General features: G+C 50.9%; 1 protein-coding gene across 7 annotated transcripts in view; it reads right to left on the reverse strand.

The window, feature by feature from the left end:
• PTPRT (protein tyrosine phosphatase receptor type T) overlaps window positions 1–27240 on the reverse strand; it is a 1153310-nt gene that overhangs the window by 21717 nt on the left and 1104353 nt on the right. For 4 of the 7 annotated variants that reach the window (XM_070381763.1, XM_070381762.1, XM_070381761.1 and 1 more), the window contains 8 exons: window positions 25743–25779; window positions 24353–24450; window positions 20988–21104; window positions 18294–18448; window positions 15651–15786; window positions 13466–13615; window positions 9930–10103; window positions 6370–6501 (listed from right to left, as the gene is read on the reverse strand). In XM_070381763.1, the coding sequence (XP_070237864.1) occupies window positions 6370–6501; window positions 9930–10103; window positions 13466–13615; window positions 15651–15786; window positions 18294–18448; window positions 20988–21104; window positions 24353–24450; window positions 25743–25779 (999 nt within the window). Of the gene's footprint in view, window positions 1–6369; window positions 6502–9929; window positions 10104–13465; window positions 13616–15650; window positions 15787–18293; window positions 18449–20987; window positions 21105–22029; window positions 22090–24352; window positions 24451–25742; window positions 25780–27240 lie in introns of all 7 variants that reach the window. The other 3 variants (XM_070381758.1, XM_070381757.1, XM_070381756.1) reach the window with 1 other exon arrangement.

Consider the following 27240-nt stretch of genomic DNA (forward strand, 5'->3'; position numbering starts at 1 on the left):
TGCACCTGGATTTGCATCACATGAGGTCTCAGACTTCCCCCGGTAGGAGTTCAGAACTGGGCGATGCAGCTCTTACACAAGCTGGGGCTCTTGCTTGCTTTAAACTGAGACACATTCCTTCCTGCTTCGTATACCCAGGTACCAGCAAGTGGTGTTTATCAGATCCCGGGGCCCTGGAAGCCCTATTGTTTAGATGGTGGTGAAAGTCTTCACCATCCCTGGCAGGGGGCCCTGGGCCTGGGTCGGGGCGGCTGTGGGACTCTGGACAAAGCCTGCCTGGGCCGCAGCTTCCTGACCTGCAAAATGAGAGGAAGGGGGCCTGGTCAGATCAGTGGATTCCACAGTGATGGCTGTGAAGTTGGCAGGAACAGCCAACGAGCTATCTCCAAGGTCTTCAAAAGCCAAAGGGGGTCACACCATTGTCCTCGTGGAGGACACCAAGACTCTGGTTTTAGAGTCATTGAGACCCTTTTGATGGTGGAAAAGATACAGGAAGATGAACAAATTATTAATTAGTAAATATAGTTTGGAAAATAAAGGCTTACAGAGTGGCAGGTCTTTGGAGGGAAGATAGGAAATATTGTAAGGTGTTTATAAAATCTCTAAGATTTCAGTGAGGTAAAGTGTACTCCCTAGAATAAATGACAAGTAAATACTGAGAGGCTCAGGGGATCCTCAAGCACAGCCAATATAATAAATGAGCAGAATATTCAAGCATGCCAAACCCTATGAGTTTGAGCAAATTCTGGGAGCTAGTAAAGGACAGGGAAGCCTGGCGTGCTGCAGTCCACAGGGTCGCAGAGTCGGACACGGCTTAGTGACTGAACAACAAGAAGAGCCCCAGCACTTACTCTATGGAAACAAGAGAAGGAGCTGGGTCCCGTTGACCCCACACCTGACTCCGGGCTGATGGGGGGGCGTGCTGGTCATCCCCTGCTGGTCCCTCCAGTGCTCCCCACAGCACTTGGGGGCAGTGGGACACGCTGCCTGGACCTGGCCCTCCCATCCCTTTTGCCTCCAGCTCAGCTTCTCCCTGTGGCTTGAGGGTCCTGGTGTCATGGTTTCAGCTGAAGATGTCTCCAACATGTCTGATGCCCAAGGGAGTCTGGGAGGCAGACACTCCTTCACCAGACCAGCAGCTCCATGGGTATTGCGGGTTTTTTGGTGCCTGTTTTGTGCACTGCTGTGTCTAGGTTGGTGTTCAGCACGTGGAAGGTTTACCATAAATGTGTGCTGATGAGGGCCTGATTGAATGTGGCCCAGAAAGCCTGCTCCTGGACCTTTAAGAGACCCCCCTCTGGCTCTGCAAGCCTCCTGCTGCTGGAGGGATGGTCATCTGCCTTCTCCTTGGCTCTCCCCACCCTGCTCCTGATGGACCCTGACTCAGACATGGATTTCTCCAGCTCAAACTGCTTTCCAAGTCCTGTACCCCAGGCTGATTCTGGATTTCCCCAGGATCTCAATCTCATACTCTGTGCGGTCTCTGACCCTCACACCTCCAGGTCCAAATTTCCGTTTTCAGTTTTGCTGTCTGTCTTAGCTTCCCAGGGCAGCTATACTGAATGACCACACATGTAGTAGCTTAGAGCCACACAAATTTCTTAACTGGGGGTTAGACGTCTGAAGTGAGTCTCGCAGGGTTACAGTCAAGGTGTCAGCTGAGCTGTCTGTGTTCCCTCTGGTGTCCCCAGGGGAGACGCCAGTCCTCATCTCCAGTCTTAGCAGCTGTCAGCATCCCTCAACTTGTGGCCCCATCACTCCAATTCCTTCTCCCATCATCACGATCTGTTCCTGACTCTCATCCTCCTGCCTCCTGAAAGACCCTAACAGCAGACCCACACGGATAACCCAGGACAGTCCACGTATTTCAGGATCCTTAACTTCACATCTGCAAAGTACTGCTTACCATGGAAGATAACAAGTTCACACATTTAGGGATTTGGACATCTTCGGGGGGGGCAACAGTCTGCCTGCCACATGGTCCCTGCCCACAGTGGGGCACTGAGGATTTCCTGAGCCTTCTGAACCACATGGTGGGTGCGGCCTGGCCATGAAGAGGGCATCTCTCTGGTGTCTGCTCCCCATGGACTCTGGTCTAACTGTAGAGCCCACAAAGATGGAAGAGATCTTGTCAATGTACTGGGTATGACTGAAGAGGTTCTGCCTGACCTGCCCATCAGAAACCATAGCATCATTCGCTACATGTTGTGGTTAAGATACTACCAGACTAATCTGACCACAGCCCTCTGGAGTCCCAAAGAGCTTTTAAAAAGAAAAAAAATCTCTAAGGTCAATGAAGTTGCTTTGGGAGTCTTTATCTTAAGCCCCCACTGCTCATCATTATCTTTGAATAGCAGCCACTATGGAGAATGGAAAGACACCTGTGGCTGGGGGTGGCTGGCTGAATGCCGTGGTATAGGATTCTGAGCGGAAGCAGACAGATTTGACCAGTGGTGCAAGAAAATAAAGCACTCGGGAATCTCATCCTCTGTGCTACCTTATTTTGCTACAAATTACAGAGAGTCAGCAACACATGCCCTTACCAGTTGGTCTCCAGTCAAACCTCAAGATGTGGCACTGATCCTCTTGGGAGCGATCTAACAATGCTCAGGACCCATGGCAGACCTGTCCTAGTTGCAGGACTGGCCAGAGCCACCATGGGCTGCCTCGACATGGGCACGCTGGCGACAAACGTGGATGCCACTTCAAAGCACCGCCCCGCCAGGTGCTGAGGGTGGCTTTTCTGATGCTCACGCTGTGTCATTGTTTATTTTCGCAAGGCGCCCAGCTGTTGTGGTGATGATATTTATATCAATAAGTGCTCCATTCATCTGCTGATTTCAGGGGAAGCTTGCCAGCTGCATATGGCAGCCAACCTCAGGGCACTTCTGAGCCTGATGTCTGTGCATTTAGAGACTCGGCTCTCAAAGCCTGCACCAACAGCTGGGGCTGAAAGATCTTCATTCACTTGAGAGCCGCCCTTGAACAAGGGGGTCCTAGAGCCAGTGGCCTCGCCCCTCCTGTTCTCTTAAATATCCCTAAGTGAGGTGCTTTGAAACTCCTCCTCTGTGCCTGGCCTCTGGTTTTGCAAAAAGAAGTGTTGGAAGAAGGGCTCTGCTTCCCTCACGCTTTCATGGGTTCATGTGTCACTTTTTTAGGCAAAGGAATAGGGTGGTGATGCCTTCTGACTCTGGAACTCTGCAGGGGTCTTTGTTCTATGGCAATCTGTCATATTTCATGCTTATTTCAGATCCAGACCTTCCATTGTTTGGGTCCTAAACTGTGGCGTCATCCTTGCTTCCTCTCTCTCTCTCTCTCACATTCCCTATTCAATCCAGCAGGATATTTTGTTGGGCTTACGTTCAGGATATACCCAGAATCCACTCCGCTGCTACCACCCAGGCTCAAGCCAGCATCACCTCTCCCTGGAGGACTGCAGGGGCCTCCTGTCCTCTGCTTCCACTCTTAGCAGCCACCCTCCCCCTTTCTGGCAACTTTCACCACAGTAGCTACAGGGAAGCTGTGTTAAAAAGTCAAATTACTTTTTCAAGTCCCTCCTCCGCGCAGGACCTGTTGATGGCTTCCCATTTCTCTCAGAGTAAACATACAAATCCTTCCTGTGGCCCCAGCCCGCCAAGGCCCCCAGGACCTGGCCCTGCTGTGTCTCTGTCGCCGGCTGCTGCGCTGCCCCAGGCGCAGTGGCCTCGTCTGCCCCTCCACCGTACACCCCTGGTGTGGGTCGTCCCCCTGCTTGGGGTGCTCTTCCCTGAGATGGGCACGGGGGTGCATTCTTGTACCTCCTTGAGCTCTGTGCTCAGCTGTGACCTCCTCAATGCAGCCCACCTTCATCACACAATTACAGGTGTGGCCCGTGCCCCAGACCAGCCTCATCCCTGCCCTCTTATCTTTCTTTTTCCACACACTTGTTACCTGTAACATATAATTAAGGCCGTTACAGAGTGCTTGCGATTTATTCCCCTGCTTTAGAATACAAGTTGCACAAGAGATGGGCATTTTCTGTTTTGCTTTCTCTGTCATGTTAATCCAAGCACCGAGAATAGCTTCTGGCAAATAGCAGCTCCTCGACAGATGTGGACGGAACGAATGGATGCTGTCCTGAAGGAATGACTCCTACATGCACATCCCAAGTTGTGCTCAACTCTGTCCCCTCCTACAGTTGACCCTTGAGCAACACGGGCCTAAACGGCACAGGTCCATTTTTATGCAGATTTTTTTCAACAGTAAATAATATGGTGCTACAGGATCTACAGTCCATAGGGTCCCAGAGTCAGACCCGACTGAGCACACACAGAAAGGATCCACAGTTGGTTGAATCCACGGGATGCGGAATAGCGGATATGGAGGAACCTCGGATACAGAGTAACCATGGATTTGGAGTAACCGTGAAGATGGAGGAGCTGCATCACAGAGGAACCCTGTTCTTGGAGGACTGACTATAAATTGTAAGTGAATTTTTGACTGCATGGATGATTGACACCCCTAACTTCTGAGCTGTTCAAGTTGTAATCAGCTTCCCTCCGGGTCTCCCCAAGCTTCCTGCTGCCTCTCCCACCCTCCCCACCTTCCCCATCTTGGCCAGTCTCATCCAAGAGGCTTGAGGCCCACGCTAGAACCCCTGTCACCACCATGACTTCTCATGGCTCTCTCTCACCAACAGCTCCCCAGACCTGTAGACCTCAACCCTGGAAACCTCTCCACATCCAACCCTAATTCTCCTGCCTCCTCCCAGCCACTTCCTCAGTTCAGGTCAACCCCTGCATCTTCTGCACATTTACAACCATCCCCTCCTCAGTCTCCTGGTCTCCAGGTTTTCCCCAGGTCCTGTTTTCTAACAAGAAGTTCTGCCTAAACTCTGCAGTGTCTCTCCTCCCTGCACAGCAAGGACTTTCCACTTGTGCTCCAAGGCATACCAGGGGCTCCACAAAAGCGCCAGCGTGGCCAACGTTCCTGATTGGGCATCAGGAAGCCCAAAGACTGGTGTGGGTGGAGCTCCAGACCCCACCCCTGCTTCACTGGGTCGTACCTGTTTCTAAGGTTGGGCGTGCATGAAAACTTCCATTCTCAGAAAGGATGCTATTGCTTATGGAGTAAAAGTCTGATGTTTACCATGCTGCAGGCGAAGACCCCCACCGCAAGGGCAGCCTTCTGCAAGCTGGCCCGGCTCTATTTTTCAGCATCACCACCCTCGTCTCCTCCTGACATACCCCCCTGCCCTGCTACGCTGCCCCCGAAGCCGTCCTGCAGACAGGTGGACATGGTGACCCCACCAGGCCTTTGCCCTTGCTGTCCCACCGCTAGGAACACCCTTTCCTGGCGACTTCATCCCCCACACGCCGGATCTCTGCTGCCTTCTTCAAGGCCAAAGTCACCTTCCTTCTGAAGTCTTCCCTCACCCTCTGGGCAGAATTAATTGCTCCTTGTTCCCGGCCAGCAAGGCACTAGGCAGCTGACCTCTATTAGATTGCTGCCACACGAGGTGGGGACAGTTTGCTCATCTGTCTCTGCAGCGGGACTGTGAGCTCCTGGAGGGCTGAGACCACAGCGCAGGCCCATTTTTTCCCTCTCCCCACACCAGGCCTGCCCAAGGCGAGTGCTCATAGGGAGCCCTCTGAGTTACTCTGGGCTCTTTCGAGACAAGAGTAAGGGGATGGGATTGCTTTTGAAAACCCTCAAAGGCCATCACCGCCTCCACCCAGAAATGGCTGCCCTGCCATTGGGGTGTGAGCCCCAGAAGCTGCCCCACAACCCGTGTCTGACATCCCAAGTACAGATATGTGCTGGAGGCACACTGTGCTCACAGCTGACACATGCAGGGGAGCTAAGACACGGAGGCTGCTGGGACACAAGGCTCACCCAGGACAAAGCCAGGCCTCGGTGGGGTGATCGGCGGTAAAGGGTCCATGGTTCAGGCCCCAGGCTCTGTCAGGCCGCATCAGAGAGCAGGGGAGTGGTTGAGTGCGTCCAGGAGTCAGCTAGTCTGCAGCCCTGGAGGTGCTCAGAGCTGGGGGAGGGGGTAGCCTTTTCTGCGCGCTCTACGTGATTTGGAGCAAGGCTCTAACCAGCGCCGGGGAGGGTGGAGCAACAGAGTCTGGTCCTGGGAAGCTTGGGGGCTGGATAAAGCCCATAGGCAGGGGGAGTCACTGCTGGAAATGGGGGGCCTGGCAGGGGATCCCCCTGCATCTACCAGAAGTTGAGCAGACTGGCTTGGTGCTCCCTGCCAGACAGTGCCCACTGGAGGGGCACCTGGGTTGAGCAGAGGCAGCAGAGGGCTGTCCCTCCAATCCTTGGGCGCGGCTGCCCTAACACACCTGAGCAGCCAGGGCCAGGCTGGGCCAGGTGTTCTCTTACCTGGGCAGTATCCAGCTCATTCAGCATCACCACGGAGGAGCAGTTATAATCGAACACCAGCCTCCAGAAGTCTGCCACGGTGTTGGGGAGAGGGTGTTGTGTGACCACGAAGGCGGCAGGCTGCTTGTGGCTCTGAAAAGAACGACACAGGCCTCGTGAAATATACACCCTTCAGCAATGTTCTGACAAGGAGGTGGCCCAGGAGGCTGCCAGAGGCCCCTGAGTCTGCCAGAGAGATGACACAAAGCCCCCGCCTGTTCTTATCTCTGGGTGCCCTGGTGGCAAAGGGGACCTTCTCGTAATGAACTCATTCTCCTCCCAACTCAGACATTTCATTGGCAAGGTGTCACTTGGGAGGGGGATTTTCCAAATAAATTATTTATGTCTTGGAGCTCAGCAAAGAATCAACATTACAATATGAAAGATCCTGGATGCATATTTGCTCTGCTGGCCAAGACACTTCCTGGGATAAAAGGGATATTTTGTGCCCCTGTGCCCACAGTGCTGGAGGGGACCGTGGCTCAGTCCAGAGAGCCTTCTGAAGGGGCTTATGGTTCAAGAGGCTCACTTCTGCCCAAGGCTTGAATGAGGGCTGAGGTGGCCTGGCAGAAGATGGGCATGGTGTTCTGTGAGCCAATGGGGCGGTGAAAGTGCCCAGGTTTTAGAATCAGGCAGACCAGGTTCAAACCCAGCTTTGCCAGTTGCACATTATAAACCACCCATTCATACATTTATCTGGCCAGCCATTCATTCATTCAAGCGCATTTAGAGAGTGACTTTTTAAAATCAGTGCTGTGCACTGGCAAGCTATTAGATCGCTCCAGATCTCAGGTTCTTCAACTGGAAGATGGGATTCATAACTCCAGAGGCATGACTGTGGTGCAGGCTGAACAGATATGCAGATGAAAAGAGCAGCAATGAGCCAGCTATGAGCCCGCCGGTGGGCGGGAACATCCCTCACTCGGTTCTCCATCCTTGGCTTCAGTTTCGAGGCCAACACACTGGATGCCCAGTACAGGTCCAGAAACAACTGAATAAACGGTCCTGGGTTACAGCTGGGGAACCGAGGCCCAGAGAAAACGGACTGGGTGAGTCTGGACTACATCTGAAGCGTTACCTGGGTGCTATTCATTGCAGTATCTGTAAGAAGGTGTCTGAAAAGATTGGGGAGTGTCTCTGCTTGGTTAATGGTTTGTAGAATCTGAGAAGTAACCCACATTCTCAGCAAGCTATCTTGAACCATGGTCTGTGCCTGTTTTCTGTGGAGTTACAAACCAGCAGGAGGATGGTGAGGGAAAGAGTTTGCACACTGCAACCAGGAAAAAATCTCTGGCAAAAACCTCTGCTACATAGGACACTTAGAGCATTTTCTATTGTTCTGTCATCTCCTGGGAGCAAAGAAATGCCTTGAAGCTGTGGATGCCACAGACGCACTGTGGGGTCTTGTCCCCAAGGGCCTTCTCCTACCAGTGGGTCTAGGAGAACTGAATCTAGGAGAAATGAATACGGAGTTTCCCCCAAAGCCAGGCTCCAGCTGCAGACAGCTGGTCTGCAGACGTTTCGAGACATGAGAAAGAATCTAGGCTTTGAGAGTCGAAAGTCTTGGGGTTCAGACCCCTGGATCCACCCTTTCTGAGCCAGCTGACCTGCAGAGAGTCATGGAAATTCTCCGACCTTCACTACCTCTTCTGGAAAAACGGGGACAATCATACCCAGATACAGGACGAGACAGTCTACATCCAGGGTCTGACGTGCTGCCCAACACTCAGTGAATGCTGGTTTTCTTTCCTTTCTCCCTGTCTCTGTGATAAACGCTCTATTAGGCCAGCACGCCTGACAAAGCCTTATCTGAAAATATGTTCGAGATCCGTGCTCCTGCCGGGTTTCGGGGATCAGCCGGCAATCCATTTCATGGATAACATCATCCTTTACCAGGGGAAACATTAAAAATTAACCCAGAGGACTTCATATTTTTCTGCTAGGAGCAAAGCTGCCATGGTTACCAGATAATGCACAGACTGTGCTGGAATACAGATAAGGACTTTTTTTTTTTCCTGTAAGAAAGGCAAAGACCCCAGTGATGGCTCACAAGAGAAATGCCCTGCTGGGCAAAGAGAATACAATCAGCATCAGAGCCTGGCAGAAGGCATTTGACTCTGGGCGGCATCTAACCTCCTAAGCAGAGGCCAGGAGCGTGCTTGATCCTTGGAAGAGGAAGGCAGGGAGGGGGAGTTGGGACAAGTGGGAGACAAAGCTGGGAAGAGCTCAGAAGTGTGGGTGCACCCCAGACCCCATCTCTCACCACATATACACACACATCTGCACACGCGCACGCACGCACATGCACACACAGACACACACACACACACACACATAACTGATCTCAGAAGACTCCAAGCTAAAGCCAGAGGTCTTCCCTCCACATCCATCCGTTTTACTGATCAAGAAAGCAAGACTCCTTGCTTCTGGACCCAGAGCCATGTTTCCATGGAGGACTTGGGCACCCTATGGGCACAAGCCAGGGAAGGCCCCCCAGAGCTGAGATAGGCACTGACTTCTAGTCATCCCTCTGCTTCCAACACTTAGGATGCTTGGGGAGAAAGTTCCAGAGAATCAGGGGGTCAGAGAGTTGGTTGGCCTTGACCTCAGGAGAAAGTACCCCATGTTCCTTCCTGTTCTAAGTAAGATGGAGGTTCATGTGGGCTGGATGGACTTGATTTCAGGCATAGATGGGGAGAAGGGCCTGGAAGGCTTATGTTGTTCTTGGTCTGCAATCTTGGGAGGCGAGATGTCTGTGTCTTTCTGGATCAAGCAAACTGAGGGGAGGCTCAAGGAATAAATTCTAAAATGTAAGATAGGAGTCCTAGGTTCCGGCTTTGTGACTAGTGCTCTGGGAGTCTTTGAGCAAGTCTCTCTCTCTCTGGCCTCAATTTCCTTTGCTGGAAAGTGTGTGGACAAGACCAGATGATACACGCTTCCTTCCTGCTACAAACATCTGTACACCCAGAACTGGAGGGGTGACAGCCGGAAGTAGCTGGAGGACCCCAGAGAGGTGTGTTCGAGTCAGGAGCACGGACCCTCTCGGGCGGGAACACGACCCCTCATCCCAAACCAGGCCTTCTGGGACTTGACGCTGAGAAAGCAGGAGGCAGGGCCGCTAACAGAACAGTAGGAACCTGGCTGGCATGCAGAATGTTTCTTGGACTGAACTTCAGGCTGACACTCAGCTTGTAGGTAGCAGGAAGGGGGACTGGTCAGGTCTGTAGCCTCACTGTAATGTCATGGGACTCACTTTAAGCTTTTGATCTATTCTTTCCAGGATCTTTATAAATACAAAGCAATTAAAAGCACAGTGCTTAGATACAGGTTTGTACCAGAGCCTTCAGGGGGAGAAATGTCTTTGGGACCAACGAGATCAGAGGGAGAGGCTGACTGGAGTCGGGGCGGGGAGTAGAGGGGGAGTCAGGGCCCATCCTCCCAGGCTGCAGTGGCCTCCCCCTCGGGAAGAAGCTTTTCCCAGGAATGCAGCCAGGAGCTATCCCCGGCAGGGCTCAGCTTACGTCCATCAGTGCGGCGTTGATGTAGTTGCTGGATTCTCCATCCACCGAGATGAGGAAGGGCAGACAGCGGTCCAGAGGCAGGACGTCCATGCTCCGATTCTTATCATGGTTCCGGGGCAGCAGTCCGATGCTGCAGTCCTCGGGCCGGACGCGAGGAGTCACGATGTTGAGGGTCTGAGGGGTGCAGAGGCAGATCGGCAGGCGTGGCTTAGACAGTGTCCCTTGAACAAACTCAGCCTGACTTCCCTCCATCAATCCTCCAAGCCTGCCCTCCAGACCCTTTCCCAGAACTGTTCTCGTCTGTGGTGACGCTGTCATCTCCTGCTGGCTGATCCGGGCCCTGGGGCTGAGAGCCTCTGCCAGGGTCTGGGGGACGCCTCTGCAGGGCCAAAATTACAGGGATGGCATACCCTCGTGGGAGCTCAGACCCAGTCTCTGAACACCTGCCCATCATTTGACCTAAGTTACTCCTCTCAGCCATCCTGCGTGAAACAGAGGTCACAAGGCGGGGCATGGGGGTAGGGAATCCCGTAATGACTTTTAAGCCTCAATTGAAGTGTCACAGACTGAGGGGAGGGATTTTGCCAGCATGCCCCTAAGACAGAATGTGTGAGAATGGAAGGATGCTTAGATGAGTTGCCCAGGATGGGTGAGGGACCCTCTGGGAGAGAGCTCCAGCATGTGTACAAAATTTCAGGGCTTGTGTTTGGCAGAGTAAGTCCAGCAAGTGTGGGACCAGAACTGAACAGCCCCAACCAACAGACTAGATGCTCTGTGAACATCGGGGCTCTGAGTGCTCCCCTGTTCCCCCCTCAGTGCTCAGTCTCTACTTGGAATCAACCGAGTCTACCTGTTGGAAGTAGCACTAGACACTGGCCTGGCTGGGGTGTCTGCCCACGGAACCAGGGACCCACGTTGGCCCCTTTAGTCCTGAAGTGTCCCTGTTCCCCCTGCCTGTTCTCAGCTCCTGTTGCCCAGACACGACCCTGACACTGACCTCAGGACAATGGGCTGGGCTCTGGTTTTGCCTCACTCAGTGATTCAAGTCCAGGCCTCCAGACCGAAGCTGCCACCATCCTGGGCTCCAAGGGGCATCTGCTCTGCCTGAGCTGTGCCCTCAGGTGATGCTTTGCAAAGTCTGATGTGCATCTGAGTCACCTGGAGGCATGTTAAATCACAGACTCTTGTTTGGTTGGGCCGGATGGGACCCAAGATTCTGCGTCTCTAACAAGCTCCCAGGTGAAGCTGATGCCACTCGTCTCCAGACTCCACTTTTGAATTGTGAGGATCGAGGACATGTTCCAATTGTACGGAAACATTGAGACAACCTGAGTCCTTCCAGGGATGAAAGAGCATGAAATTCACACCTGTGTGTCTCCACCCACAACCTGGACTAGAACTAAGACCTTAGTTCCAGAACACAGTGTTTTTTAATTAAAAAAAAAAAGATAACTGTGGCTTTGTAGTAGAGCCTGAAGTCAGGTAGGTTGATTCCTCCAGTTCCATTCTTCTTTCTCAAGATAGCTTTGGCTATTCGAGGTTTTTTGTATTTCCATACAAATTGTGAAATTATTTGTTCTAGCTCTGTGAAGAATACCGTTGGTAGCTTGATAGGGATTGCATTGAATCTATAAATTGTTTTGGGTAGTATACTCATTTTCACTATATTGATTCTTCCAATCCACGAACATGGTATATTTCTCCATCTATTAGTGTCCTCTTTGATTTCTTTCACCAGTGTTTTATAGTTTTCTATATATAGGTCTTTAGTTTCTTTAGGTAGATATATTCCTAAGTATTTTATTCTTTCTGTTGCTGGCACAAAGACAGAAATATTGATCAATGGAACAAAATAGAAAGCCCAGAGATAAATCCACACACATATGGACACATTATCTTTGACAAAGGAGGCAAGAATATACAATGGATTAAAGACAATCTCTTTAACAAGTGGTGCTGGGAAAACTGGTCAACCACTTGTAAAAGAATGAAACTAGAACACTTTCTAACACCATACACAAAAATAAACTCAAAATGGATTAAAGATCTCAACGTAAGACCAGAAACTATAAAACTCCTAGAGGAGAACACAGGCAAAACACTCTCTGACATACATCACAGCAGGATCCTCTATGACCCACCTCCCAGAATATTGGAAATAAAAGCAAAAATAAACAAATGGGACCTAATTAAACTGAAAAGCTTCTGCACAACAAAGGAAACTATTAGCAAGGTGAAAAGGCAGCCTTCAGAATGGGAGAAAATAATAGCAAATGAAGCAACTGACAAACAACTAAACTCAAAAATATACAAGCAACTCCTATAGCTCAACTCCAGAAAAATAAATGACCCAATCAAAAAATGGGCCAAAGAACTAAATAGACATTTCTCCAAAGAAGACATACAGATGGCTAACAAACACATGAAAAGATGCTCAACATCACTCATTATCAGAGAAATGCAAATCAAAACCACTATGAGGTACCATTTCACGCCAGTCAGAATGGCTGCTATCCAAAAGTCTATAAGCAATAAATGCTGGAGAGGGTGTGGAGAAAAGGGAACCCTCTTACACTGTTGGTGGGAATGCAAACTAGTACAGCCACTATGGAGAACAGTGTGGAGATTCCTTAAAAAACTGGAAATAGAACTGCCTTATGATCCAGCAATCCCACTGCTGGGCATACACACTGAGGAAACCAGAAGGGAAAGAGACACGTGTACCCCAATTCATCGCAGCACTGTTTATAATAGCCAGGGCATGGAAGCAACCTAGATGCCCATCAGCAGATGAATGGATAAGAAAGCTGTGGTACATATACACAATGGAGTATTACTCAGCCATTAAAAAGAATACATTTGAATCAGTTCTAATGAGATGGATGAAACTGGAACCTATTATACAGAGTGAAGTAAGCCAGAAAGAAAAACACCAATACAGTATACTAACGCATATATATGGAATTTAGAAAGATGGTAACAATAACCCTGTGTACGAGATAGCAAAAGAGACACTGATGTATAGATCAGTCTTATGGACTCTGTGGGAGAGGGAGAGGGTGGGGAGATTTGGGAGAATGGCATTGAAACATGTATAATATCATGTATGAAACGAGTCGCCAGTCCAGGTTCGATGCACGATACTGGATGCTTGGGCTGGTGCACTGGGACGACCCAGAGGGAGGGTATGGGGAGGGAGGAGGGAGGAGGGTTCAGGATGGGGAACACAGGTATACCTGTGGCGGATTCATTTCGATACTTGGCAAAACTAATACAATATTGTAAAGTTTAAAAATAAAATAAAATTTAAAAAAAAATAAAAAAAAAGAAAGAAAACAATAACCAGGTGTCAGCAGTCACTGAGTGACCAGCCGGCGAGTAGTTGCTCATGGCTGTGCATTTTCTGTTCTGAAATTCCTTCTCAGCTGCAGACACGGGAAGGATACAGACACAGCCGTTCCTGCAAGGAAAGTCCCAGGATTGTGCTCAGTGGCACTGAAGCTGGCTGGGTCACGGAGCCTGGGATGTGCTCATACCTGAAATTCATCTTTGATCTGGCTGGAGTTGGTCTGGGGGTCCAGCCTGCTGATGTTGTAGTAGAGGGAGCGGAACTCGCACACCGGGATGGCCGTGTTGCCACAGAGACACGCTTCCAGGATGGCGTCGTGCACGAACACATACTGTTCCTGCCAGGTGGAGCGGGCAGAGTCAGGGTACTGGGGGAGAAGCGGGGCCTGGAGCTTGCTGTCCGTAGTCCACCCTGCGCCTCTCAAGGGTGGGCGTGATTCACTGGGGTGCTCCAGAATCACTGTTTTCTACCCTACGACCTAAAGGGCCAAGTAGCTGTGTTTCTTGGTAGCTCTCTGAGCTCTGCTGAGTTTTGCTCCCTGTGTAAGAGTGCCTGTGTAAAATTAGAAACTTCTGGAAAGGGGCTAATTGTGTCCAGCCCGTGGCCCACCCTTTCACCTCTCCCTGTTGAAGGCTGCTCACTGCAAATCCTCCAAGGTTCATGCCGAGGGCCTTTATTTCTGGCCCTGGAGGGCACGCCTGGGCTGTGCGTGCAGGGCAAGCCAGCAGACCTGAACAGTTCCTGCCCTGGGAAGGAGGCCTCAAGCAATGCCAGGTGGAGACTTGGGGGTGAACGCCTGCATTCCCTGTCTCTTGGGTGGGAGACCTGAAGAGCTGCTCCTCACCATCTCAGAGTTCCCCCGGCACGACTGGGCTCCAGCTGTCCACAGGGTCAAACAGCTTGTAAAATACTTCTGCAATGTTAACGAGCCCGTCTTTCACTTCCTCACTCGCTGACCCGGGAGCCTTGGGATCAGCCCCCAGCTAAACCACTGGCGCTCCACTTTTGGCCTCAGGCTCTGCTCGGGAAGCGCAGGTCACCCCCCTCTGCCAGCCCAGCTCTTTGCACCTGCTCCAATCCTCCTGGACACCATCCCCCTTCTCTACGCCTTCAAGGTCTCATTCCCTCGGGAGAGTCTGCTCCAAGCCCACCAGGCAGAAGCTGGTGCTTTTACTTCCAGGCCCCTAACAAACATTTGTTGAGTGACTCTTCTGTAGGACTCGGCCCATCTCTTCATATGAAATGTTTACCAGAGGCATCATGATGCTCTTATTAGAACGTCTGTCTCCTCTACCTGACAGCAAAGACCACGATGCATCTAACGCCAGGCAGCAGACTGCCTTCCACATGCATGAACCTCGGAACAGATAAAGCAGCCTCTTGGCTTTAGCAGCCTGCAGCCCGGCCTGTGGGAGCTGGCTCGGAGGCCGCAGCAGGGTCCTAGGGTCTAACAGCCTGTAAGTGAGGAGAATGCCTGCAGAGCCAGTGGTGACCGGCCAGGCCCAGGGCCGTGGGGGGAATTCTTCAGGCAGGCAGATGATGGATGCAGCTGTCTGCCCCAGCTGTGCTGCCTGGGCACCTCCAGCTGCATTAGAACCAGAAGATGGGGAGACCAGGGCTTCCAGGAGTGCGGTTCAGGGGAAAGCACATGGGCCTTGGGGTCACCGGGTCCCAAGTCCTACCACTATGTGGCTATGTGAAGCTTTGGCGACACCATTTCTCAGTTTCTTCATCTATAAAATCGGGGTACTAGCAGGAGCTAAATAATACCCTGAATACAGAGGACCTGGGGTGATGCCTGGCACAAAGTAGGAGCTTGGCAATAAAGATGAACCCCTTCCCTGTCCCTCACATCTGGGACTCTCCATCTGGACCCCTGGAGGCCTGCCTCTCCCTTGTGGGCAGGGGTTGTGTGTTCTCTCTCTTGGAGTCCTTGGAGCCTGGCTCAGGAACTCACTGACTCTACCGACGGAGCCATTCCTACACGGCCTCACAGGATACTCAGCACACAGTAAGCGTTCAGTCAATCCCAGTCCTTTCCTTCTCGCTCTCCTCCTTCATCCAAGGCAGGGACTCTATTCAGAGAATGCCTGACACTTGCCATTCAGTCACTGCTTAGACGCCCTTGGAGATGGGGCCCCCAGCACCTCCCTCACTAGTGGGAGTCCTTGACCTGGGGGACCTCAGGCTGGCAGGGTTGTCCTAGCTTCTGTGATGGTCTCACCATAGCCAGCCATGTATCCAGCCCTTCCTGTTTCTCCCATGCCCAGGTCTCTTTCTGTAGGATGCCTCCAGCCCTGGCTCCTCCTTGGCCAGGGCTGTGGGTGGCCAGGGCTGTGGGTGACCAGGCCAGCCTCCGCCCCAGGACTCACCTCTGTCTGCACCAGGTTGACCCTCTGGGCCCGGAGCTCACGCACGCAGTTGAAGATGTCCACCACCCCTTCGTTCTCGGCCATGTCGAGCATGGTGTCGATGGCGATGAAGCAGCCGGTCCTTCCGGCTCCAGCACTGCAAGAGAGGACAGGGGCCTGCGTTAGGATCCCTGGGGTGGGACCAGCTCTGTCCCCGAGGACCCTGCACACAGGCAGTATGCTGCACAGGTCAGACAGAATGCACTGTCTGGGATTCAGACAGAATCCCAGTGTTGGTGGGAGATCCTGAGCAAGTGACTAAACTGAGCCTCGGCTCTCTCTTTTGAACAAGCTGCCTGGTTTCTATGAGCCTTAGTTTTCTCACATGTAACACTCCTTCCTACGGGGTGCTTGGGAGAACTGATCTGTTCATTTCAGCTTCACACAGCAATTAAGCGCTTACTATTTGGGGTCAGACCCTTCGGATCAAATCCTGACTTGACCACTTACTAGCTGTGTGACCTTGAGTAAATGACTTAATCTCTCTGGGTTTCAATACCCTCATCCATAGAACGAGGCTGATAATAATAGCGTTAATAGCACAATCCATGTAAATTGCATGAAATTATGTTGATACAGCACAATACGTGCAAATTGCTTCACCCTGTACCTGGCTACACAGCCATTTCTCATAAACGGTTGCTACTTCTAGTCAACAAATATTTATTGAGCACTGGATGCTGGGCTCAGGAGCAGTGATGCAGAGATGAGTCAGACATGGTTCTTTCCCTGAAGGATTAATAGTCTGGGGAGGGGACAGCACGGAGAAGCAGAGAAGAGTAATATTTTTAAGTGCTTACTGTATGTCTGGAATTCTCTTAGGTACATAATGTATCACTCAGCGTGTGTTAGTTGCTCAGTCATGTCCGACTCTTTGCGACCCCGTGGACTGTAGCCCACCAGGCTCCTCTGTCCATGGAATTCTCCAGGCAAGTATACTGGAGTGGGTAGCCATTTCCTTCTCCAGGGGATCTTCCCAACCCAGGGATCGAACCTAGGTCTCCTGAACTGTAGGCAGAGTTTTTACCATCGGAGCCATCAGGGAAGCCCACAAAGTATATGTTGGCCAACCCATCTAATCTTCAGGACAGCCTCGGGACTGGGTACCACCCGGCTCAGGTGTGACAGGGTGGGTTGCTATGGAGACACAGACATGTGGCATCATGCAAGGAGGGCCTGATAAACACTTGCCACTGTCTCCCTCTCTTCCTTATGCCTGCTCTGGCTGCTCTCTGGGATATGGGACTTGTTCAGGCGCCCAGGTGTGTCTGACTCTTTGTGACCCCATGGACTGCAGCAAGCCAGGCTTCCCTGTCCTTCACCGTCTTCCGGAGCTTGCTCAAATTCATGTCCATTGAGTCAATGATGCCATCCAACCTTTGAGGGTGAACATTTTACTGCCCTTGGACTGTCATGAGATGTAAAGCAGAGAGATACGCAGAATGCTCAGAGTCTGAGGGTGATCAGTATCTTCAGCGGCCTCATCTGCGAAATGGGGTTTCTGACTCACGCTCTGCTGCTGTGATAAAGGCACAAGGAGACCGCCTGAGAAAGGGGCTCTGAGACAGCTGTAGCCTGTGCGTCTCTCCTTGATCTGGCTCAAGACCTTGAGTGACGTGGGCACTGTCAGGGCAGAAGTAACCTGCATGCAGTTAAGAGCATGCAGGGTCTGTAAAGATGGACTGGGCCCAAGGTCACACTGGAAAAGAGCAGTGCTGGGAGAGAGGGAGCGGGCACGCTGGCCTTCAGGTCCGGACATCTGCCCTCCTCTGACTCCGGATGCCCTTGACACGACACTGCATCTCCATCCAGGAGGATTCTAAGACGTGCCTGTCATTCCCAATGTGACTTTCTGGGTCAGAGCTGAAAATATCCCTTTTCCATAATAAGGTAAAACCTGACACTGTCCATTTTCTCTCTATGAAGGATCCTGTAGGCCAGAAATTGATTTTTAAAATGACAGAAATGAAGAAAAGCATACTTCCAGGGGGCACCCCACCACCATACCAAGGAGCTGAAAGGGAGCATCTGGGGAAAAATGTTTAACACCCTGGTTCTGCCATTTCATACCTGTGTGACCCGAACGAAACATCTACCTTCTCAGTGCCTTGGTTTTCTCATCTGTGAAATGGGAATGATAACCACAGCCACCTCTTAAGGTTGGGTGAGAAGTAAATGAAGTGACGTGGATGAAGTGCGTGTGGAGCAGATGCTGTCAGTGCCAAGGCCGTGCCCTCAGGGCAACAGCAATAATGACAAGCTGCTACTGCTACTATTACTGTGGTTGTTTAGACCTCAGGACCCTGGTCTCATCAGAAAGGGCTGGACAGAGGGGACACAGGCAGGGTGCACTTAAAGCAAAGAATAAAGACCACTGGAGCACCCCCTCGCCGAGACAGCAGAGAATAAAGGCCATTGGAGCACCCCTCGCCGAGACAGCAGAGAATAAAGGCCACTGGAGCACCCCTCGCCGAGACAGCAGAGAATAAAGGCCACTGGAGCACCCCTCGCCGAGACAGCAGAGAATAAAGGCCACTGGAGCACCCCTCGCCGAGACAGCAGAGCGGCAGAGGCCCCCCTGCTTCGGGGGGGTCTCTCACTTACCTGCAGTGGACCACTATGGGCCCGGCTTCCGGGGGGTTGAGGAACTTGACCTGGCGGACGAAGCCCAGGAGGCCGGTGGCGTAGCAGGGGACGCCGTGGTCGGGCCAGCTGGTGAAGTGGAAGAGCCGGAGCTCCCGGATCTCGTGGTAGCCTTTCTGAGGAGAGAACGGGCCTCTGTTCCTCCAGCTGCTGCCCCCGTCCCCGCCCTACCCAGCACCCACGGCGAGCCCCGAGGCCACGAGCAGCCACATCCAGCCTCCCTGCTCTCAGGGAGGACAAGGCCCTCTGAGGGTTAATAGGTGTTGGAGGGATTCCGCATCTGCCACATCCGGGAACTTGGGAGTACATACAGTAAAACTGACCGCTCCGCGGCAGGACTTCTCAGAGCCTGAGCTGCGCTAACGTACGCGCTTAATTCCCAAGGGCTCTGATAACACCCACGCTGTTTGCCCACAGGACCCTCTTTTGATAAATGTTTATGGGACTTGTATTCAGCAGAACAGATTCAGAAAGATGGCAGCCTCTGACTCCAAGTTCAAGCTGTTTCCAGGGGAACACGAGGCCTTTCGGTGTCAGAGGACTGGTGTTCTTCAGTTCTCCAGTCTTGTCTACCAGTCTCCATGACTTTCAAAGTCAGAAAGGCAGACTTCTTATGAACTAGATTCTTATTTGGGATGGTAAAATGTGAAACAAAGCAAAGCAGAACTTCTCTGGCTGATGGGGATGGTGAGGCCTCACGTTCCCATCCTCCTCCTCCTCTCCCGCTTCAGGTTAAAGGGTGGTTCTCAACTAGTCCACAGACAAATGCCCCCCAACCGCCTTTCTCTACTTAGCAATCTCCTGCAGATAGTAGAGGTGCTGAAAAGGAAGGGTGTTTGATTGTCATTTTTCCAAGATAGTCAGAGTGGGTTATCTGTGCCCAGCCTTGTGTTAGGCACTAGGAAGGTGGAAATAAAACCATAGTCCCTATCCCTGGAACAGAGCATGGTGTAATGGGGGAGACAGGCCCCAAAGTGGACCTTTAATTCCATTAAAGTACAGAAAGGAGTGTGTAACCCCATTAGGGAGAGGAGAAATCAGAGAAGGCTTCCTGAAGGAGGGGGTGCCTGACCTGAGTCTTGAAACATATTAACAGTGAAAATATATAGCTGATGTTTATGAAGCATCAACTATGTGCCTGTTACTCTTCTGATGAGTTCAATGTATTCATTCATTTAATCCTCATATCATCATCTCTATTTTAGGGATGAGGAAAGTGGGGCTAAAGCAAGGTTAAGGAATGTGTCCAAAGTTGCACAACCAGTAAGCTGTAAAGTTACAGTCTAAAGCCTGGCTGTCTGGCTCCACAGTCCGTCCTCCTAATGTTATGATACACTGAGGCCTGAGCGATACACAGCGAAGAGATGGAGGGATTCCGAGGTGAAGCAGCAGTTGGGGCAAAGGCCCAGGGACAGGACTGAGCCTAGTACCTGAACAGAATCACAAACAGCCCAGAGCAGCTCCAGAGGAGAGTGGAAGACAGGCAATGATGGGCAGCAGGGCCTAGGGAACGGGAGGCGGGGCGGGGGTTCGATCCTGAAAGGCTTTTTATTCCACTTTAAGACCTCCAGACTTTATCCTAGAGGCACTGGGGAGCCATAGTCGGACCTCATCCCAGAGGCACTGGGGAGCCATGGGAAGGATTCCCAGGTGGTAGCACAGAAGGGGAAGGGCATCACCAGATGGGCACCTGGGGAGGATCACAGCAGCTGCTACGTGGAGGATGGGTATGGTTGGGTGAGTTGGGAGGCTGTGTAGAAGGCGCTGGTGCCCACCCAGATACTCCTTCCTGGGCCACTGCACCATCCCCAGCTCCCTTGACCTTGGCTGTGAACAGCTCACAGTTACCCCTGCTTCACAGAGTTGCCCTCAGCTGTACAGGAGCCATGCCCCTTGGGAGCAGGCGACGGGCAGCTGGCATTCAGTGACTAAGTGACTTGGTCAAGTTTGCCCAGGACTGAGGGGTTTCCCAGGGTATGGGACTTTCAATGCTTAAGCCAGGTGGTCCTGGCCCAGGATGATGGTTTACCCTCGTGGATATGCAGTGGAGTTAGGCTTAGTGTACAGTTCTCAAAGCATTGACATCCCAATGCTTTTGCATCCTCAGTCCTGTGGCCACTTGGATCATCAATATTGGTGTTTTTATAAAATGGCAACTATGGTTTTGACAACTAAAATGATTCCAGACACTGGTGGGACGGAGTTACCCCCAGTTGAGAAGCACATGTCAAGATTTTCTTTCCCCTCCAGACTCTGCATGAGTCTCCCCCTGCCTGGGATAATATTCCTCCTGCTCTTCCCTTGGCTGGCTAGTTCTCATCCTTCATTGTCTGCTTAAATGCCTTTGCTTTTGGGAAGCCCTCTCTGGTCACCTCATCCTCCCGTGGATTTGTGTTTCCCCCCTTGGCATGTTTCTTCTGTGACTTATCGCTATATGTCCTTATTCTATTCCTTAATCTAGTGAATTCCATTTGTCCTTCCTACTAGCGGTGAGATCCTTTGGAGCAGGGTCCACATCTATGCTGACTCCTGATCTCCCCCTGGTGCCCAGTACAGGATGGGGGCAGAGCAGCCCCTCGGTCACCACGAGTCCTGAATGAGCAAACAAGCTGGCTGGCGTGGGGGCAGGCTGTGCACAGCTGCAGGGCCGCTCACCTTCTGGACGGTGAAGGTGCGGATGACGTACTCCGCCAGGGGCTCTGTTTCGATCAGGGTGACTTTAATGTCTCCATAGACCTCCGTGTCATCGGGCCAGTAGCGCACGCACTTCACCTGCAGGAAAGGACAGGGACAGTACGAGTGAGTGGATGCCAAGTATGAGCGGCCGTCTCATCTGGCCTTCCCGTCATAATAAACTCAAGGGCAACCTCAGTGGACTTGCAGTCAAGGGGCTCCCAGCTGGCCAAGTGAAACTGTTAAGTTGCTCAGTCATGTCCGAGTCTTTGTGATCCCATGGACTGCAGCCTGCCAGGCTCCTCTATCCATAGGATTTTCCAGGCAAGAATACTGGAGTTGGTTGCCATGCCCTTCTCCAGGGGATCTTCCTGACCAGGGATTGAAGCTGTCTCCTGCATTGCAGGCAGATTCCTTACCAACTGAGCCACCAGGGAGTCCCTCCCAGCTGGCCAGGGAGGGCTGGGGAGGGGCAAAATGCACAGGGACAAGCTGGCTACCGGAAGAGCCGGAGGTGTGGGGAATAAATGGGGTACCTTCCTTGGCAGAGTTCCTGGTACTTTTCAAACCCATGATCACACTAAGAGATCAACTAGGTCTGGGCGAGCCCTCCCCACGGTACAGGTGAGCATCACACTCAAACTGGGAGGTTTGGTGACTCGTCCAAAGTCACGTGGCCAGTTTTCTGCCCTTGGCAGAGCCCTCTTTCTGTGATAGGCTGGGGCAGCTGAGTAATATCAGCAGAGATGAAAATAAAAGGTGGGAATTAGTGCAGAGGCGGAAGCGGACGTGGCTAGGAGAGGGACGTTAACATGAGGTGGGGCTTGTGGGCCTTAAGGAGAAAGGCTCGTGGCTGGGCAAAGGAAGGCAGGTGCTGGGCTCTGAAGGAAGACATTTGCCACTGCTCTCTGCCCCGCGCGTGGGTGCAGGCGCTGTGAACAAGCGACTCCCACACCTGGCTGCGAGTCACATGCCGCGGGAGGAGAAAGAGATGGTTTTCCCCTTAAAAGAACAAAAGTATTACCATTCCAGGGGACGCCGCGCGGCCCAGAGTGGCATTTCCCACAGTGTGTCCCGCTGGGTGCTGATAGGTGTTAGGTAAAAAAAAAAAAAAAAAAAAAAACAAACAAAAAAACAGGTTTTGTGGTCAAATGAGTTTGGGAAATGCTGGATTAAACAAAGTTAAATAGGCCGCTTTTGCTACAGGACTGCTCAGCTGCTTGAACGTGCTAACGCTAACATCTTTGCACTTTCTCCGAAAGGGGCGAAGAGTCCACAGCATTTCCCAAACGTATTTAACCATGGAACCCTCTGCTAGCTAAGCATCCTGCAGACGAGCAGCCCATGGAACCCACTTAGGGAAATGCTGGTTTAGTGCCACAGGGTGTGGAGGCAAATGGACGCACTGTTTGTTCTAACGCTGTGAAGCTGTGAGGCTTCCAGGAAGTCCTGAGACCTCCCTGAGCCTCAGCTTCCTGTGATGAAAACGGTAGCTAACACTGTCTAATGGCTTTTACCCTCTCTGGCCCTGCTGACTAAGTCTTCTATGAATGCTTTACACAGATTACTTTAATGACTGGTCACCATACTCTGATGAAGTAGATATCATTAGCCCTATTCGTTTTACAGATGAGGAATCGGAAGCAGAGGGAACCCAAGAAAATGGCTCAGGATCAACTGTCAGTAAGGGTGGGGGAGCCAGGACGCAAAGCCAGGCCATCTGAATAATGACCAGGAACATCGTCCCGGACGTCTGCTGGGAGGGTGAAGTGACACAATGCATATCCCGTGTCTGGCAGAGAACTCAGCTCCTTCTCGGAACTCCGTGAAGAGAGGGCTCTCCTGTCCCTTCCCCCAATCAAATCAGACTCATAATCAAGGGAATCTGTCTCCAGTGGGGACATCTGTAGAACAGGCTAGAATGTGCCCCCGAATTCTTAAATCCTGGGCTGGATGTGTGGTCCACAGTAGCTGCTCCCTGGGCCAGAGTCCCTGGGGAGCGGTCTTGATCATGACCTCTACAATGAGAGTCAATAGTCAAGAGACAGTGGCTAGGTTCTGTCTAAATGACTTTATGGCATTTACTCCACCCTTTGGGGTCTGTTCCCTCATCTGTAAAACTGGGGAATGGACTCAATAAGAGTGGGCTCAAGAACAAAGTCTCTTCTGGCCCTAAACTCCTGTTAGGTCATGAGATGTCCACAGCCGTGAATTACAACTGACAGCCCAGATCCTCCCCCTGCCCATTATCTTGGAGGCTGGGACTCCTTTAATTTTACTGGATTATCTGGTTCTTTCCAAAACACAAACTTACCTGCGCACTCTTTATTTATTTATTTTTTTGCACACTCTTTAGTTAGCGCATGTGATAAGTAAAGAGCCCTCCTTAATTCTAGCGTCTGTGCACCCTGCCTTTAAACCCAGCAGCCCACCCACACCACATCAAGTAGATGAAAGCGAACTGGCAAGAGCAGTCCCATTTTTAAGCCCTAGGAGTCGCTAAGGACCACAGAGGAGAGAGTCAAGATGAACAGAGTGAGAGACCAAGGTCTGGACCCTGAAGAATGTCAAAGCTTCGAGGAACAGAGGGTCAGATGCTGCTGAGAGACTGAGTGCCATGAGAAGAGGCATGAATGTGTCGACATGAAGGATGCTGGGGACACTGACTGATGCTGGGATGGAGGAAACAGCTATTGGAGTGGGTGGAAGAGAACGGAAGTGAAGAAGCAGAACCTGTGTGTGGGTCTTCAGGGCTGGGCGGAAAAGCAGGGACAAGAGGAAGCAGTTTTGTTTGCCTGTTTTCCATTTTTAAGGGGGAAGGTACTCAGGATGTTTGCATGCAGAGGAAAATGATCTAGCAATGGGAAAAAATTACTTTCCGAGTGAGAGGGGAAGGATGAGAAATTTTTGAGTGGAATCTGTGATTCAGGGCACTGGGATTTATCATATGAGGCTGGGCCGTAAGAAAGAGCCAATAGTCTACCATTGAAGGTCAACAGAAACAGCCAGGTCCAGCCCAATAATAGAGGGGAAGAATGAGAAGATGGTTGTAGACATGAGTAGAATGCAGCTTTGCAGTGTGAAGATGAGAGTTCACATCTGATGGCTGTGATTTCCTCAGTCTACGAGATGATGGCATCAGCAGAGTGTGAGGGTGGGGAAAGGGGTGGGGGTGGGGTTTGAAGGGTAGAGACCTTTATTCCTCGAGTGTGAACAGGAGGGAGGGTTTCTCCCTCGTAGGGGCCATGAGGGTGAAATGCAAACGAGAGGCGCTGGGAACAGAGAGGTGCTGGGCAGTGGCTCGCCAGCCAGCATCCTCTATCCAGGCACCCATGGGAGGGGCTTACCCTGCCCACTTCCACGAGGTTTGTGACCATGACGATGCTGGCCGAGTTCTCCTGCCAGATCATTCTCCAGAAGTCCTTTACGGTCTCCTGCATGGGACCTGCCAACAGAGAACGGGACAGGGTCAAAGGCTGAAACTGCCAGGAAACAGACAAGAGGCTTGTCCCTTGTGGCTGGTCAGTGAAGGCTCCGGATGGGTGAATAACAGTGAGGTCAGCCTTCCCTGTCGGACACCCAAGTAGTTGAAACTGGGGCATGAGAACAGCCGCGCTCCAGCGTGCAGGGTCTGCATGTCCGCAGCTTCTCCTCTTCACTGTCCTCCTGCTCAGACTCCTCCCAGAGGCTCCACTTTCCCACCAACCCACCATCTTGTATTCGGGGTAAATAACATAGCTTAAGGGAATTTTCAAAAATTGGGCTCTAGATCCTCAGTGAGAGATGGGAAGGAAATTGAGGTGAGGGTGGGGTTAGAGGGCAGAAGAGCCACCAGGAGTCAGATGCTGAGAACACAAACAGAAGAGGCCCAATTCTCAGCTTGACAAATGCATCTGCCTGGAGCCTGGGCAGAAAGCAGGGCAAAAAAGAAAAAAGAAATGGGAGATAGGATCTGAGAGTCCAAAGCAATTTCCTTGGAAATTTCCCTTTTAATGTCCTGGGCCTTCATTGTCTTTAAAATTATAAGAGTAATACATCCTTTTGATACAAAATTTGGAATGCCACTTCTCTATATAAATGTGTATGTATGTATTTATTATAAGAAGCATTATACCTACTACATGTATTTCTCCATGCCCTTAAAAATTCTTACCATGAAATTTGTCATAGCTGCATAATTTTCCATAATATAGAAGTTTCACAATTTAACTAATCTAACATTTGTTGGGCGCTGAAGATTTTTCACTTGTTTTCCTAGTAGATAACACTATGAAGGGTAGGTATCTTTATATATGTCATTGCCCACATATATAATCACCCACAGGATTTCCTCCCAGAACAGTTTGAGAGGGAGAGTAATTTTTAGATCTGATAACACCCTAGTAAGTTGCTTTCGAGGAGAGTCGGCATCCTGTCTCTTCCAGGTGTACAGCCATTGAGGAGATAAGGCACCATCAGCTCCAGTTGGGGATGGTGGGTATTGATGGCATGTGCCTGAGGCCAGTGCTTTTGGTCCAATCTCTCTTGACCATTTCCCAGTGATACCTCCCTCCTTTCTCCCTTACATCCCTCCCCCACTTCCACTGCTGAACCTGTCACCTCCTTCCTTCCCAAACAAACAAATGGGCAAACTAAAGGCCTCTGGAGCCTCTACAGCCCTGCTCCTATGTAACGTCTTGGCTGGTGGAAGCTTATTCCACGCCCCCCATGTAAGGCAAGGGCCCTTTCAGCTCTTACCTTGAGTTGCGATGTAGTGCCGAGGTCGATGGTACCCCTGGATGAGAAGAGAAAAGCACAGTGAAGGGCCTCTAGTCTAAGCTTGCAAATGGCCCAGTACTAATAGTTATCCTTTCCAAGGCTTGGTTTCCTTATAAACAAAATAAGGCTAGCATTAGACATTTCCCAGATAAGTGGCGAAGATTAAATATGCTAATGCACATAAAGTGCTGAGTCAACTGCTAAATGTTAGCTGTTCTTATGGTTCCTTGAGAGAGGCCCCAAACAGGCTTGCCTTGGAGCCATGGACTGGGAGCCAAGATTGGATGGGCATCAGTTGTGGCCAGGCACACCCAGAAAGAGGTGGAGAAGGAATTTTCAGGTTTCTGTGGGACATCACCCACCACCAAGCCTTTCCCGAGCCATGATTCCATGCAGAACACTGGGCAAGGCCCCAGAGGGCACCAGAGAGAAAACAACAATTGCACTGCTGACCCCTTGTGTGAGTAACATTAGAAAAAGATATTTGGCAAAACTAATACAATTGTGTAAAGTTTAAAAATAAAATAAAATTGGAAGAATTAAAAAAAAATATTTATTGATACAGAAAAATGTTTCTAATTCAGTTTGATGAGATTTTCTTAACCTTCATAACTGTATTTTTTGTTTGCTCTCAAGTTTGAAAAAATAAAATAATTTTTTTGTATCTCTGGGAAAAAAAAAAAAAAAAAAAGAAAAAGAGAGCTGGGAAGGCTGCCGCACTGCCTGTCTGCCACAGGGCTGGGCTTGGAACGGAGGCTCCTTTCACGGAGAGGGCCCCAGGTGGGTGTGACCCAGAGACTGACAAAGCCATTCTCTAATTCAGAGATATTTTCCTGTACATTTCAGGGTCTTCAGTAGACCCTGCTGGGCTCTGATGCGGGGTTACTCTGGTGCCTCATCAGCCTAATCATCGGGGAGAGGTTGAGGATGACTTTCTCTTCTGTCTGGGCATGGACTACATGGAGGGTCCCCTTTCTTGGTGCAGAGAGGAAATGTATCGTATTGGGTAGAAGTTCAAGTTTTGGAGACAGATCTGTATTTAATACATGACATTGAACGTAATCAGTAATAACTGAATGACTAAATGAGTAAACAAATGAATGAATGGGTATGTCTAACAGATATAGATGCCAAATACGGAGCCTGTTGGTGGAAAGTTGTTGGAAAGTCCTGAAATTCCGCTTTTAATCTCAGGAGAACACAAGTCATAAAGTTTAATGAACAAATAAACTGTCAGTCCCAACCCAAGGCCAGCGTCATGGCTACAATGGTTGGATTAACCACCAGGAATCAATCCGCCCACCTAGACTCTTTGTATGAGTGGTCCTATCTTCTTAGGAAAGTTGTCAGCTTCTTGGGGACAAACACTGCCTCCTAAGTTTTAAAAAGTTGTTCGTGGAGCCTAGTACAGTGTGAAACCCAGAGTGAATGCCCAATAAACAAGCTCTTGAGAGAGACCAACCAGGATGGCAGCATA

The sequence above is a fragment of the Bos mutus genome, chromosome 13 (assembly GCF_027580195.1).
Source record: "Bos mutus isolate GX-2022 chromosome 13, NWIPB_WYAK_1.1, whole genome shotgun sequence".
Taxonomy (NCBI): domain Eukaryota; kingdom Metazoa; phylum Chordata; class Mammalia; order Artiodactyla; family Bovidae; genus Bos; species Bos mutus.